Consider the following 14,469-nt stretch of genomic DNA (forward strand, 5'->3'; position numbering starts at 1 on the left):
GTGGGGAGGGGCAGACAGAGAGGGAGACACAGAATCTGAAACAGGCTCCAGGCTCTGAGCTGTCAGCACAGAGCCCGACGTGGGGCTTGAACTCACGAACCGTGAGATCGTGACCTGAGCCGAAGTCGGACACTTAACCGACTGAGCCACCCAGGAGCCCCGAAATTTACCATTTTAGCCATTTATTAGTGTTATTCTCTTTTTTGTGCAACCACCATCTATCTCTAGAACCTTCTCATCTTCCCTGACTGGAACTCTGTCCCCATTAAACACCAGCCTCCCAGCCCTTGGCAGCCATGCCACTTTGTGTCTCCACGAGTCTGAGTCTTCTTGGACCCTCCTGTGGGTGACTCCTGCTGCTGTTTGTCCTTCTGAGACTCACCCAGTGTGATATCCTCCGGCTTCCACCATGCTGTGGGGCGAGGGCTTAATTTTTTTTTTTTTTTTTTATGTTTATTTACTTTGGGAGAGAGCAGGTGGGGGAAGGGCAGAGAGAGAGAATCCCAAGCAGAGCCCAACATGGGGCTTGAACTCATGAACCGCGAGATCATGACCTGAGCTGAAATCAAGAGTCAGATTCTTAACTGACTGAGCCACCCAGGCGCCCCTTTATGTATTTATTTCATTTATTATTACTTTAAAATTTTTTTATGTATTTATTTTTAAGTAGATTGCACACCCAACATCGGACTGAGATCAAGAGTCACGCACTTCAGTGACTGAGCCAGCCAGGCACCCCCTGGTTGTCTTTGTAATCGAATGACAAGTGTCTCTCTCTCTCTGTTCCTCCTTCCCTCACGCTCTGTCTCTGTCTCTGTCTCTGTCTCTCTCTCTCAAAAATAAACATTAAAAAAAATTTTTTTAAAAAAGGGGCGGCTGGGCGGCTCAGTCTGTTGAGTGTCTGACTTCGACTCCGGTCACGATCTTGTGGTTCATGAGGTTCAAGCCCCGCGTCCGGCTCTGTGCTGACAGCTCAGAGCCTGGAGCCTGCTTCTGATTCTGTGTCTCTCTCGCCCTCTGCCCCTCTCCCACTCACGCACGCGCACCTTCTCTCTCTCAAAAATAAACATTTGAAAAAAAAAAAAAAGAAAGAATGACCGACATCTGTGATATCGAGTGGACAAGGGAGAACTGGCCATTGGAAGTCATCAGATGACCAGGTGGCCATCCACGCTTAAAGTGCCCTCTGGTCCGTTTGCCCTCCGGCTCCTGCAGATGCCCGTCGAGCACTAGATCCCTGGGTGAGAAGGTGCTGTGGGCGTGCACGCCTGCCCCTGCTTCTTCAGGCTGGTTTTCTGACCCGTGCAGTGTGGAGAGAGTGTGTGACCCCCCTGTGACTCTGTGGCCCGAGTGCCACAGCTCATGATTGCAGGTGAGATGAAGGCACTCAGAGGTGAAGGCCCCCACATGCCTCCCACCGGGCCCACGGGAGGCCCACATAGGCCTTCCTGCTCATATCGGTGTTTGCACTTGAAGGCTGAGCCCACGTTTTGGGGCAGACCCGAGCCCACCAGGAAGCATTTACCAAACGGTGGCTTCCTCTGAGCCCAACCTCTGTGCTGCCGTGAATAGGGCTGCTTCCGCTCCAGGCCCACGAGCGCCCAGGAGCCCTGACTGAAGCCCCTTGTTGGGCTGGGCCAGCGGTGAACGGGTCCTTTTGTGTGCGGACACAGTGCGCATTCTTCGCCCTTCACATGAGTCTGAGGGGTCTGTGTCAGTCCTCCCGGAGGGGCGGTGCTTGCTCATTGAGGCGCAGGGCACGGAGCAGACACTGTGCCGGTCGTGGGAAAAGCTCACCAGGAAGGGATTGCCCGCCCCCCCCACTCGTGAGTCAGGGAGAGGTGGCCCTACCGGAGGGCCAGGCCTCAGGGGCCAGGCACCTGCGCGGAGCGTGCTGGGGTCAGCGTGACTCGGTACCTCTGTACGGTTGATCAGCAGAAAGAGGGCTCTGTGCTGAGTGCCCCTTCCCCGTGCCTTCACCGGAGCTTCTGTGTTAGCAAGAGTGTGTGGGGACGTGAGCTGCGTTCTCACGTGGAGTCAGAAAGTCCTAGCTACCATCCACATGGCCTTTTCCATTTTAGTTTACTTTAATCTGTTTTGAGAAAGCTTGAGTTGGGGAGGAGCAGACAGGGAGAATCCCAGGCAGGCTCTACACCGTGAGTGCGGAGCTGGACGCGGGGCTCGAACACCCGAACTCGGAGGTCACGCCCTGAGCCGAAGTCGGGTGCCCCGCCCACTGAGTCGCCTGGGTGCACCCCCACCCCCACCCCTTGGCCCGTGGACGTCTGTTTGCCCCAGCTCCATTTGCTGAAAAGGCTGAACTGCTTTTGTGCTCTGCCAGCGCTTAGCGGGGTCTGTAGAGTCTGGCCTCCTGGCCCGCGGAGGTCTTCTGCGGGCCCGCGCCTCCGCCACGCCACGGGGCCCCCCGCACGCACCACGCGGCACAGACTCGTGCGGGGCGGCACCTCGCACCGTGTTCCCCTCGACCGATGGGGCTGCGGCTGCCGTGCTCCGTTTGCTTTTTCATGTAAGGTTTTGAACGCGCTCGTCCACACCCGCCAAACCCTTTTCTGAGAGCTGGGTGGGAACACACCTCCTAGGACAGCCAGAGCGGAGACGCGTGGCGCGCCGGGGCGGGGGCCGACCGGCGGCTCGGACGAGTCTGCGAGTGAGCCCGCACGGCCCTCGCTGGAGTACAGCAGCCGGAAGCGTGAGCCGACCCACGCTCGGCCAGCCGCCCTGGGAGACAGAACCGAACTCACTCCTCCCCTCTGGCCCGGCGCTCACGCGCCTGCCTGCGGCCCCAAGAAAGGTCCGCTTACGTGTGGCAGCTGGAAACTCCCCGCATGCAGCTTCTAAACCGAGTCTGCGTGTCCTTGCCATGGTTACCGTGAAGCAAAGGAAAGAAATTGAGTGCTCACACACCGCCGTTCGGATGGATCCCGAGGGAATTCTGCTTAGCAAAAAGGGCCAGCGTCAAGCGGCTACAGGTTGTACGGGAACACTTACGCAAGACTGTCAAAGTGACAGAATCCCAGAGACGAGAACAGACTGGTGGTGGGGTGGCCGTGGAGCAGGCCTGCGTACCGCGGGGACGCGGAGAGAGGCGGGCAGGGGGCTCGCGTGCAGGGGACCTGCAGAGAAGAAAGCTCCTGGTCGAGTGCGTTAGTCGAGGCGGTGAGAAGACTCTGCCCTGCACGGCCAGCTTCCTGGCTCTGAGCGACCCTCGAAAGGACTTCTCTGTACCAAGCTGCACCTGTGTATCTGTAACTAGGTCAAAATGCAAAGTTTCTAGAGCAATCCGTCCAGCCCCGGGGGGCTATACCCTCTATGTGATCGTGACCCCAGTGACGCAGGGTGCCTGGCCCGAGTGAGGGGCTGGCTCTGCGGGGAGGTGGAGCTGAGACCCGCCAGCAGAGCTCTGAGCGCTCCCGCAGCTCGTGCTGGGGCTGGCTGGCGCCGCCTGCGCCCCTGCCCTGCCGCTGCTCTTCCGCAGCCATCACTCCCACCGTCGTCCCATGTGTCTTCAGTTCATGTGCCTTCGGAATTCCGTGTCCACGGCCTTCGGGAATCCTGGCAGGGCCCTCTCTCCAGTCAGCCTCTTGTTTGCCGGGTGTCACAGGTTGACTTCTCCTAACACCACGGTGCAGGCAGATCGAACACAGGGGGACACGCTGCATGTGCTGGCTGGTGCTGGCTGGTTTCCGGGTTCTTTTCAGAAGTCACGGTTACGTGCTGCACTCTCCCCTGACACAGAAATGTCAAGTAAGCATCCTGGCTTGTCGCCTTCCATGGAGAATGCACACATACAGGGTTCTCGAGGATTTCCTTGAGAGGTGGGTGTGGTTTGGGCGTCCTAGTGGCTGCTTCTCGGTGACTCAGGGGTCAGTTCCTTGGTACGCTGGGTCCCAGGCCCGTGCACTCGGCCAGGCCCCTCACTGCTGTCATGCAGAGTGGAGTCAGTGACAGTCGGCTGGGAGATGGCAGTGCCTAACACTCAGGCCATAATTCTGCAACCGTTCTTTTAAATTTCACTTAAGACAAGTAGTTTTAAGTTATATTTGTCAGTGTCAACTTATCAAGATTTTTTTTTTACTAGCAAAAGATCAGGGTATCTTCATTTTACTTATCGTTTAAGTGGGCTCTACGCCCAACGTGGGCTTTGAACTCAAGACCCTGAGATCAAGAGTTGCTCTGTTGCTCTGTTGACCAAGTCAACCAGGCGCCTCCGGCATTTTTCACTCTATTCCGGAACTTGTCAAGCATACATCAGAGCAGAGAGAGATGGGCGGCAAACCTCCACGTCGCAGGCCAGCCCTGTTCCAGCCACCCCGCTCCGTTCCTCTTCTCGGGAGGGTTATTTTAAAGCAAATCCAAATTTCTGAATCTTACGTGTTCTAAATCTTCTATGCTCTGAACGTAGTTCTTTACATCCAGAGAGATGCCACAGTATCGTCGTAATGCATAGTTTACAAACACAGATATGACACTCAGATATCCAGTCAGGCTCAGATTTGCCCCGTTGCTCCTTAGGCGCACTTCTGCAGTTGCTTTATTCAAACTGGGGTCCAGTCTGGTTCTCCCACAGATCTGGGCCATCGGTGGAACTTTCTGTCTGCACTTGTTTTTAAACTCCTGTGAGAAAGCGAGGGCCTAAACGCAGGCTACAGACCAGCATTAGGGACAAAATGTCCCAGACGTCTTGCTGCAGTGGCTCTGGCCCACAGCCAGTGCACTGAAGGAGCGTGGGGACAGTGTCCCCTCGTTCCCCAGGCCTGCTGGGCACTTCTCTAAAAACGAGGTCCCCCCCAGGCGCTGTCTGGATGGCAGTGCAGTTCTGGTCTGTGGTTCAGCCTGGGGGCCGACAGCCTGGGGGAGACGGGTGAATTCTTGCTCTGTGGGGATTTTGATCCTCATTCAGAGCAACGTACGTGTTCCTTTCTTGCGGACCCCAGGGGGGAGTCAGTCCCACCCTGTGTCCTGACAGGGGAGCTCCACCTGAACGGCTGTCATCCCTCCAGGAATGGGCACCACGGACCATGTCATTGTCCTGGCATCCACCAACCGAGCTGACATCTTGGACAACGCTCTGCTGAGGCCAGGCCGACTGGACCGACACGTCTTCATCGACCTTCCCACGCTGCAGGTCAGGGTGGCCGGGGGCCGGCCCCTCCTGGCCCAGCTGCGACCGCACAGTCCTGGTGCCTGTCTGTCCAGACTTTCTTTGGCTTCCCGCTCTTCCCACCGTTTTGCAGCTCATTTGGTTCACCCACATCTTCCCTTTATCCCTAAACATTGGGGCTGAGTTTTGTAGCAAGAACCTCAGGAGTCTCGTCCTGACCCCAAGTCTGCAGGCTGGCCGTGGGTTTGGAACATGAGCTGTGTTGCCCTGGGAGCAGGTGCGAGCCCTGCCGGTGTCCTCGGCCCCTCCAGCCTCCTTGGGCCTCTGGAGAGACGTCCGCCCTCTGGTGGCCAGGCCTTGGTGGTGCCCCGAGGCAGCAGGAACCAGCAGGCAGTGATGGCGACCTCACATGGGTGGCACCCTGGGTCTGACACTCGAACGGCTCCTAGGCTCTAAGGAGCAGAATGGAGCTCCCCGCTGCCACTGCTTCCAGAACAGCACCTTTCCCTTTCTCTGACCGCGTAAGGAGCATTCCCATCAGGGTCTAGAAAACACAGAACGTCTACGAACCAGACGTCCTACGAAGTAAGCCCTTACTATGCGTGACCTAACCTTTCATTTTGAGATGCTGCCTGTGGCTCTCAACTGGTCTCACATATGAAGGTCGGGAGTGATGACAAGGACAGGGATCTAACAGCCAGGGGCCCGTCTGTGGGGCAGGAGTGAGCCCACACTCGTGTCCTTTCTCTGCAGGAAAGGCGGGAGATTTTTGAGCAGCACCTGAAGAGCCTGAAGCTGACCCAGGCCAGCAGCTTCTACTCCCAGCGTCTGGCAGAGCTGACGCCGGGGTTCAGTGGTACGGAAGCTGGTTCCTGCCAGTCCTGAGGGTGCAGGCCTCCCCCAAGTGCCCCACATCCCCCGCTCCGGGGTGGGGGTGAGGGTGAGGGTGAGGGTGTGCACGGGGAGCCAGACCGCACAGCACTTCCCTCCCGGAGTGGTGCCAGAGCCCACGGCCGGCGCCGGCGTTCAGGGAGTACCGTGCCCGTGCGCGTGTGCGTGCCCGCAGGGGGCGCTCCTGCCTTCCGGGCTCTGCACACCAGCTCTCGGGGCCCTCCTGGGCTCGGGCTGTATGTGCCGCCGTTGATGAGTAGAATCGGATCACAAATCAGGATATTTTCTGCGCGGCTCTCATTTTAAAGGGCAATAGAAACAAAATCCCTTTTATTGTAATTTCTTCCCTTTGGATTTTTTTTAATGCCCTCAAGTAGAATCTTGTGGAACCAGGAAAACTAACTTCTTTCCCCTCAGTGCACGTGTGAATTACTAGCTGGAATAAAACAGCACGTGGTGCTCTGCCTGCTGACGACAGTTGTGCAGTAAAGAGCCCGGAGGTTAGGGTTAGGCTGGAAGGCACGAGGGGGAATGCTATGGGTCTGTCAGTAGTGTGGGTGGGGTCAGCAAAGGGCATGGGCGTCGCCTGCCCGCCTGTCTGCCAGTCGTCAGCCCCCTGCCCTCCCCTCTCACCCTCTGCGTGGACAGGTGCCGACATCGCCAATATCTGTAACGAGGCCGCGCTGCACGCTGCGCGAGAGGGCCACACGTCCGTCCACACGTTCAACTTCGAGTACGCCGTGGAACGAGTCATTGCCGGTACGAGGGAGGTGTTCTCAGCAGGGCTGGAGCCCCAGGAGCAGCCAGATGGAAGGCAGGGTGGTGGGAGCCAGGTCAGCTTCCACATCAAGTGACGGAAGCAATTAGCAAACAATTATGATCGGACAAGGGAACAGTACGCAAAGTTCTATTTTTATGTCAGGTTGTTACCACGAGACTTATCCTTAGTGTAAAATACCGAGAATCTGCCAAAGAGCAGACTCTTCAAGAAGAAATATAAAAGGATCTCCCACAGCCAAGGGTGAGTGGCACGCAGCCCCGAGGTGGTCAGCGGTGCCCCCAAGCTGCAGGCCACCCACCGTGGGGCTGAGGCCACGGCTGCCTGGGGACAGAGGGTCTCCCGAGAGCTGAGCTCTGCTGTCCCGCCTGTCTCTGCTTCGGGGTCTCGGCAGGACAGGGGCAGGGAGGGGGTGGCTTCCGGCAGTGCTTAATGGTCACTGCTCCAAGTGGGGTCCCTGGGTTTCTGTCAGAAGAGGCACTGACACGATCTCTAGAAGTTTCCGCGGCCCTCCATGGCTTGTTCTTGAGCAGTGTTCGATCTAAGATACTGAAAGTTGTTTAAAAAGGGAAACTATTCCTTCCAAAGGTGTAGGAGAAGCAAGGCCTTGTCTGTGGAGGGGGAGCACTCAGTCGTGAGTCATCCCGAGGAGGGGCTTGTCCCTGTCACCCTCCACTGGAGTTAAAGTCTGCTACAAATACCGCCAGGTGCCCATACTGCCGGTTAGGAATTGGCGTGGACAGGAGAAACTAAAGTGGCTGTTTCTTCAATGTTTTTGTTTTTTACTTTTTAATGTTTATTCTTGAGAGAGAGAGAGAGACAGAACACGAGCGGGGGAGGGGCAGAGAGAGAGAGGCAGACACAGAATCCGAAGCAGGTTCCGGGCTCTGAGCTGTCAGCACAGAGCCCGACGCGGGGCTCGAGCTCACAAACCGTGAGATCGTGACCTGAGCCAAAGTCTGACACTGAACTGACTGAGCCACCTGGGTGCCCCTAAGTGGCTGTTTCTTACTACAAACTCGGTTTTATACAAGCCCCTTATTTTTACGGGGGAACTGATACGCTTGCAGTAATGGTGTGAAGGCGAGAAAGACGCCTGTCAATACTGACGACGCTGGCCCTGTGAGCAGGCACCAGAGCCCCCCGGCCTCACTCTGCGGCCTGCCTGGGCTACAGCACGTCGCGTTCAAGCCCACCCTCGTGTGTAGATGCTCACATCACCAGCTCTGGTCGAGATGACTGAGCTGCTACAGCCAGTGTGAGGAAGGATTTATAACCTTGCAGTAAATGGAGGTGACCCTCCTACCAAATACCCCAAACCCAGAGCTGATCCAGGATGCCTCAAGTGGAAACTCGGGGAGGTGTGACGGTGTGACGGGAGCAGAGGGTCACCAGGTGGGAGGCATCGGGACTGCGGCTTGCATTGCCCGTCTGGGGGGAACGGCAGTGCGCAGCCCGGAACCCACTCGGGACCCCCATCCAATCACAGCAGCCCTGCGGGCCCCTGAGCTGAGGGTGTTCCTAAAGCCTGCAGGAGCTTGACTGGCCGCTCCCGCATTCACAGACGCACAAACGGGGAGCCTGCAGCATCCCCCTCACCAAATGAGCTTCACGCAGTGAGGAACACAGTTCTTGGTGTTGGCTGGGGGTCGAGACGCGGGAGGCGAGCGTCCAGTGAGGACGTTGCTCTGGTGACACAGGGTGGAACTCTGTGAGGCCAGGCGGAGTGCCTGGGACACTCACCCGGGACCCTCGGACTCTCCGGCCCTCTTGCAGGGACCGCCAAAAAGAGCAAGATCCTCTCCAAGGAAGAACAGAAGGTGGTTGCGTTCCACGAGTCGGGCCACGCCTTGGTCGGCTGGCTGCTGGAGCACACGGAGGCCGTGATGAAGGTGGGCTGTCCCACGCGCGCATGTGGCCGCGGGCGGGTCTGGGGCGTCGGCAGGCGTTAGCCCCACTGGCCCTTGGACCACGCTGGCCTCGGAAGCACCGCGTGTTCTCACTCGAAGAGAAGGCACGGTGTGAGGTGGACGGGGGCACAGGGCAGAGGCGACCGTGCAGGGTCCCTCATCCTGGGAGGCAGAGGGCAGGACACGTGGCTCTAGCTGTGGGGCGAGGCCACTGGAGAGCCACGCAACGACTGGGGGGGCCCCCTTTCCTGTCTGCACCCTCAATCTTGGAATTAAGAATTGTCAAGTTTACCACCATCTCTGAAAGCAGTAATGTAACGACTCCTAACCTTAAGAATAGGTGCGTGGAGCTCACCTTAAAGAACTACCACTCTCATAAGCATTTGGGAGTTTGATGAAAATTTATTTCTATCAAATGCCTATAGTATAAACAACTCCTCCGGAATGGTGGATTCATGACCAGGGAACCGAGTGACCCTTCAGGAAAACGTGAAGGTGTGGGAGGCAGGTGCGGATTGAACTGTGCCCTGCGTCCGGCCTAGAGGGGGCCGGCGGGTGCAGGGAGGGAGCCGCAGCGCCGAGCATCCCCAGCACCGAAGAAGAGGACACGTGGCCACTGCCAGCCGGCACGTCTGTTTACTGTCCTTGAACTTCTTTTCAGAGGTGTCAGTTGTAGCCAAGTAGATTGTTAGTCTGGTCGTGTCTGAGAGGCCTTCCCCCAGAGGGCCCGAAGTCCAGTGTTTGTGACAGACAAGTGGACACGGCCGTCATTGAGGTGACCTGGGTCAGGCTGAGGACAGTCACCAAGGGTGTGACATTTATGGGACACTAAATATTTCAGTAAGCAAGATAAATACTTGAATGCAGTATCTCAAGAAAAATTAATGCAGGAAGATCCTGGATGAAGTAAACGTAATTTAAAATTTCCTGTTTGACGGCCAAAAGATAAATCTGTCATAATGAGAACCACCCCCCACCCCACCCCCACCCGGCCTGGCACTCTGCCAGTTGCGGATGTGATCATTACTTAGAGCATTTTACAGTGTAATTCGTTTAAGTATTAGCCTCTCAGCTTCCTCTCCAGAGCCCCTGCGTGCCAACCTGGTGCTGCGCTGGTGGGGGAGAAAGGCAAGGATGGTCTCCAGTCTTGGTGTCCCCAAGGGTTTGTGCAGTCCCATGCCCACTGCAGTGGGCGGTGACAGGAGGGCACGACGACTGGCCCGGGCTGGGGCTGGGGCTGGGGGGCGGGGTCCTGTCTCCTTGGCTCCACCCAGGAAGCCATCTTTGCTGTGCCTTGCGTGGTGTGCAAGCTGTTCTCCTTGGTCACAAAAGTGAGGCCGGTGCAGACTTGCTCTGACTGCTTTGAAAGCCTCCAGTTAAAGACCCGTCTTGCCCCACCCCACCTTCGTCCTCCTGCTCACTCGGCCGCCTGACACTCCGCAGGTCTCCATCGCACCGCGGACAAACGCAGCCCTGGGCTTTGCTCAGATGCTTCCAAGAGACCAGCACCTCTTCACCAAGGAGCAGCTGTTCGAGCGGATGTGCATGGCCTTGGGTGGCCGCGTGTCGGAATCCATCTCCTTCAACAAGGTCACTTCTGGTGAGGAGCTGGCCCGTGCTGGTTCTGGCGTTCTCAAAGTGCTTTTACATCCACCGCGCCTTCCTCGTGGGCTTGGGAGGGTGAATCCGATGGGGGAATTCGAAGGGTGGCTTACACACGTACTTCTGAATTTCACTAAGTGTTCTCAAGCTACTGGTACAGGTGCTCGTGTCCCCAGTGACACAGGGGTTCAGCATTGACAGGGGTGTTGTCAGTGCTGGACGTGTGCTGGGGAGCTGCCAGGGAAGCGAACCCAGAGGTGCACCCCACGTAGCGTTTAGAGTTTAAAGACTCTGTCCTTTAAAGAACAGTAACAGGGCACAGTTGTCCCCTGGGTCCTCTGCGGTCAGGCCCAGGCCCGTGCCACTCTGCCAGGAGAGAAACCTCTTTCTCGGCCCCATGCTCCAGGGGCTCAGGACGACCTGAGGAAGGTCACGCGCATCGCCTACTCCATGGTGAGGCAGTTTGGCATGGCCCCAAGCATCGGGCCCGTGTCCTTTCCCGAGGCGCAGGAGGGACTCACGGGAGTTGGACGGCGTCCCTTCAGCCAGGGCCTCCAGCAGATGATGGATCACGTGAGTGCGTGCCGCCCCCTCTCACGGCGCAGTGGGTCAGGGAGCAGGTGTCTGAGGTGCTGGCGCTGTGCCGTCACGTGGTCCGCATGGTGGGCTTTCCAGTCCTGACCCCTTGTGGCTCTCACGTTCTGAGCGTCTGCTCTCGGGTGAGGACTTGTGTGGCCCCTGGTGAAACTGTCCATGAAACACCCCAAACGATGCAGCCGGCGCCCAGCGGTCCCCAGCGGTCCCCGCACCTGCAGGACACATGCACGCTCCCTGCGCGACCTGGCCGGGCCCACGTCCAGCCTGGTGCGCACGTGAGGTGGCCGCACGCTCCCCGGCCTCCAGGAGCTGGTGGGCGCCTGCAGCCGTGAAGGGGGAAGGGGTGGGAGGCAGCCTCCTGGAACAGGGGCATTCGCGGGGGATGGGGTCAGGGCAGGAAATGCCACAGGCAGCCAAGCTCTCCTGGTCCCTGTGAGCCGGAGGTTGGCTTCCTGCCCCGTGGCTCTAACATGTGCTCTGATGCTAGAATTCTGTGCCAGAATCAGGCACAGGAGATGTCGTGAGCATTGGTCTGCCGTCCTGCTCGTGACAGATCTGTTCGCCCATTGGCAGGAAGCCAAAGTGCTGGTGGCAAAGGCCCACAGGCACACGGAGAAGGTGCTGCGGGACAACCAGGACAAGCTACAGGCGGTAAGGTTCTGGGCACCTGCCTGTCCTTCCCTCGGCGGGGGTGGGGGCAGGCAGCCATCGCCACACGGTGCTGATGTGGCTGTCACTCCTCGAGGGACTCTTTCCAGCACACACACAGCCACAGAAAAAGCAGCCTTTCCACACTCCCCCCAGTTCAACTGAAATCTCACCTTTTTCAAAGACCACTTGGGGCATGGCAGTCTTTTATTTTTCCTTTATTTATCTTTTGGGAGGGGGAGAGGCAGAGAGAGAGAGAGCGAGAGAGAATCCCAAGCAGGCTCTGTGCTGTTGGCACAGAGCCCGATGGGGGGCTCAATCTCATGAACCGTGAGATCATGACCTGAGTTGAAATCAAGAGTCGAATGCTCAACCGAGCCACCCAGGGGCCCCTATTTTAAGTCATGTCTGTGCCACACATGGGGCTTGAACTCTTGACTTTGATTTCAAGTTTAGAATAATCTTAGATTTATAGAAAAGCTGCAAATATAGCACAAGACCCTTCTACCCCATGGCCGGTTTTCTGTATCGTTAACATCTCCCTTTAACGCGGTGGGTTTTCTACGAGCTAGTGAACCGGTGTCGATACGTCATTAACTGAAGTCTGCGCTAAATTCACGTTTCCTTCGTTTTTATCTAATGTCGTTTCCTGTCCCTGGACCCCACTTCGCTCTTGGTTGCGATGTCTCGTTACGCTTCCCTGGGCTGTGAATTCCCGCTTGCCTGTTGGCTGCCGGCTCTGGCAGTTTTCAGAGCAGTGGCTTGGTGGGTGTGGTGTGTCCCCCAGCTGGGATCTGTCTGCAGTTCTCAGTGAGGCTGGGAAGGCGGCACCTGAAGCGGGTGCCTCCCGTGTCCCTCGTAGAAGCGGGCAGCACTTTGTGGACAGGCCACGTTTCCTCACTTCCTCATTCCATTCAGATGAGGCGCTGCTCCCCCAGGCTGGGGTGCTGCCCTCACAGTGCTGCCCCTGGACCAGGGGGCTGTGGGCAGCGCAGGGACCTGCTGAGCCAGAACCCGCCGTGTACCCGGCCCAGGTGCCACACGTGCGCGCTGCGGCTGCTGCTTGGCAGGACTGGGTGGGGCTCCTCCTGCGGGGGCCCCGGGTGTCCCCCCTCTGCACCATGGGGGGCGGGGCGTGTTCCAGGGCTTAGCAGCTCTGTCCCTCCCAAGGAAGCAGTGGCCCTGCTCAGAAGTGCCTGGGACGCATCCCTCACGGCCGGTGCAGGCTGTGCACGCGGCCCCCTCAGCGTGCTCTCTGGGACCATGTCTAGGGAGGCAGAGGCTCCCTTGCTAGCCCTGGGCACCAGCACCCCGTCCCCACGTTCCAGCCCCCACTTGTTCCCCGACGTGCAGACACACGCACCGCGTTTGGTAAAGGAAACTAAAGTGGCCCCAGAGAACAATTTGGGAGGGAAGCAGAAAAATGACGGAGGCCGGCAGCCGGGAGGCTGCCTGTAAGGTGCAGACGAGGGTTCCGTGCATGAGCTGCCCGCTTACGCTGCTGCCCTGGGAAGCCGCCTGCCCAGGGCGTCCCGCTCCAGACGCCCCCTCCCTGCTGGGTGCTCGGCTCTCAAAAGGCTCATCTGTTTCCTTGTCGGGGGTTCACACACCACTCGCTGTGTTCCGTTAGCTGGCAAATGCCCTGTTGGAGAAGGAAGTGATAAACTACGAGGATATCGAGGCCCTCATCGGTCCGCCCCCTCACGGGCCCAAGAAGATGATCGCGCCTCAAAGGTGGAGTGAGGCCGAGAGGGAGAAGCAAGACGCCGGGGAGGAGGAGGCGCCTCAGCAGCCCCCACTTCGCGGGGAGGAGCCATCTTGGCCCAAATAGACCGGCCTCCTGGATTGTGCCTCGACTGTGCCGTGGGGATGCGGCGTCCCCCGCAGACCCAGGAAGGGAACGCCTCACTGAGTGCCCCGCCCCTGCTGTTCCTCTTTTGCCCAGACTGGTACCCCCTCCCAGCCCTCACTGGTCTCTGAAAAGACTTCTGAGATCTATTTATTGACTGCCCTCCCGGTGAGAGGTAAACGTTTTTGCAGATGACTTGGCTTTGTTAGTAGATTGTTTTATCCGTGCCGGGTACAGGTGCGCATGGGGTACAGATGGGCATGTAGATCCGAACTCCCAGGCCGGTGACCCCGTGACAAGGTGGTTTTGTGTGGGAGCAGCTTGCTCCCGCCAGGAGTTCGTGCGGGGGCTGTCCCAGCTGCTGGGACTTCATCAGAGCGCTAACAGGACCCCCGAGCCAGCTGCCGCCTGTCCTCCCTCCCGTGGGCCTGTCCTGCTGGCGCGTCCACAGGGTCGGCATCAGGGCCAGGCCCTGGGCTCTCGGGTGTTAAAATACTGCCACCTACTGCTGTGCAGACCCGGGCACCAGCCTGTCCTGCTGGCCTGGCCTCCACATGAGGGGTAAGCCCTGAGGCCTGCTGTGGCATTTGTAGTAAGTTCCAGGGGGAGAGTCCATCTTGCGCCACAGGGCCAGCTCTAACCCAGACGTGGGGTCCTGCGTTTCAGTTTAGAATGTCAGCCCAAGATAACCAACAGAAGAGCCCTGTTGTAGGAATCTGGGGGAAAGGCCCTGGGACGCCCCCTCATCGCAGCAAGCGATGTCCCCTCGGCCCCCTCATGCCCAGGGGTGTGCCACACGCACGCCGGTGTCCCCGCCCACTGCTCTCACTGCGCCTGCCCTCCCTGCGCAGCGGTGTTCGGAGCCACGGACTGCAGGTGCTTCCTGACAGAAGGGGTAGTTCGGTCGCCCATCCCACAGTACGGCCCGAGGGATGCAGTATGTAAGCAGGTGGGGGGTCACACCCGAGGGAGGGCAGCTCTGAGAGCACTGTGGCCTTTGCCCCAGGTCCCCAAATTCACTTCCAAAGATGGATATGCAGTTAGGAGGGTTCTGGTCTCTTCGCCCCAGGGT

At 58.3% G+C, this 14,469-nt stretch overlaps 1 protein-coding gene across 3 annotated transcripts in view; it reads left to right on the forward strand.

Moving 5' to 3' along the window:
• SPG7 (SPG7 matrix AAA peptidase subunit, paraplegin) overlaps window positions 1-13,592 on the forward strand; it is a 32,077-nt gene extending 18,485 nt beyond the window's left edge. For 2 of the 3 annotated variants that reach the window (XM_011290291.4, XM_045046569.1), the window contains 8 exons: window positions 5,022-5,146; window positions 5,876-5,978; window positions 6,662-6,772; window positions 8,568-8,683; window positions 10,145-10,301; window positions 10,710-10,876; window positions 11,474-11,551; window positions 13,179-13,592. In XM_011290291.4, coding sequence (XP_011288593.1) covers window positions 5,022-5,146; window positions 5,876-5,978; window positions 6,662-6,772; window positions 8,568-8,683; window positions 10,145-10,301; window positions 10,710-10,876; window positions 11,474-11,551; window positions 13,179-13,379 — 1,058 coding nt within the window. In that variant the 3' untranslated portion in view covers window positions 13,380-13,592. Of the gene's footprint in view, window positions 1-5,021; window positions 5,147-5,875; window positions 5,979-6,661; window positions 6,773-8,567; window positions 8,684-10,144; window positions 10,302-10,709; window positions 10,877-11,400; window positions 11,552-13,178 lie in introns of those variants that run through there. The other variant, XM_045046570.1, reaches the window with a different exon arrangement.
• Window positions 13,593-14,469: the final 877 nt, after the last annotated feature.

Source organism: Felis catus, chromosome E2 (assembly GCF_018350175.1).
Source record: "Felis catus isolate Fca126 chromosome E2, F.catus_Fca126_mat1.0, whole genome shotgun sequence".
Lineage (NCBI taxonomy): Eukaryota > Metazoa > Chordata > Mammalia > Carnivora > Felidae > Felis > Felis catus.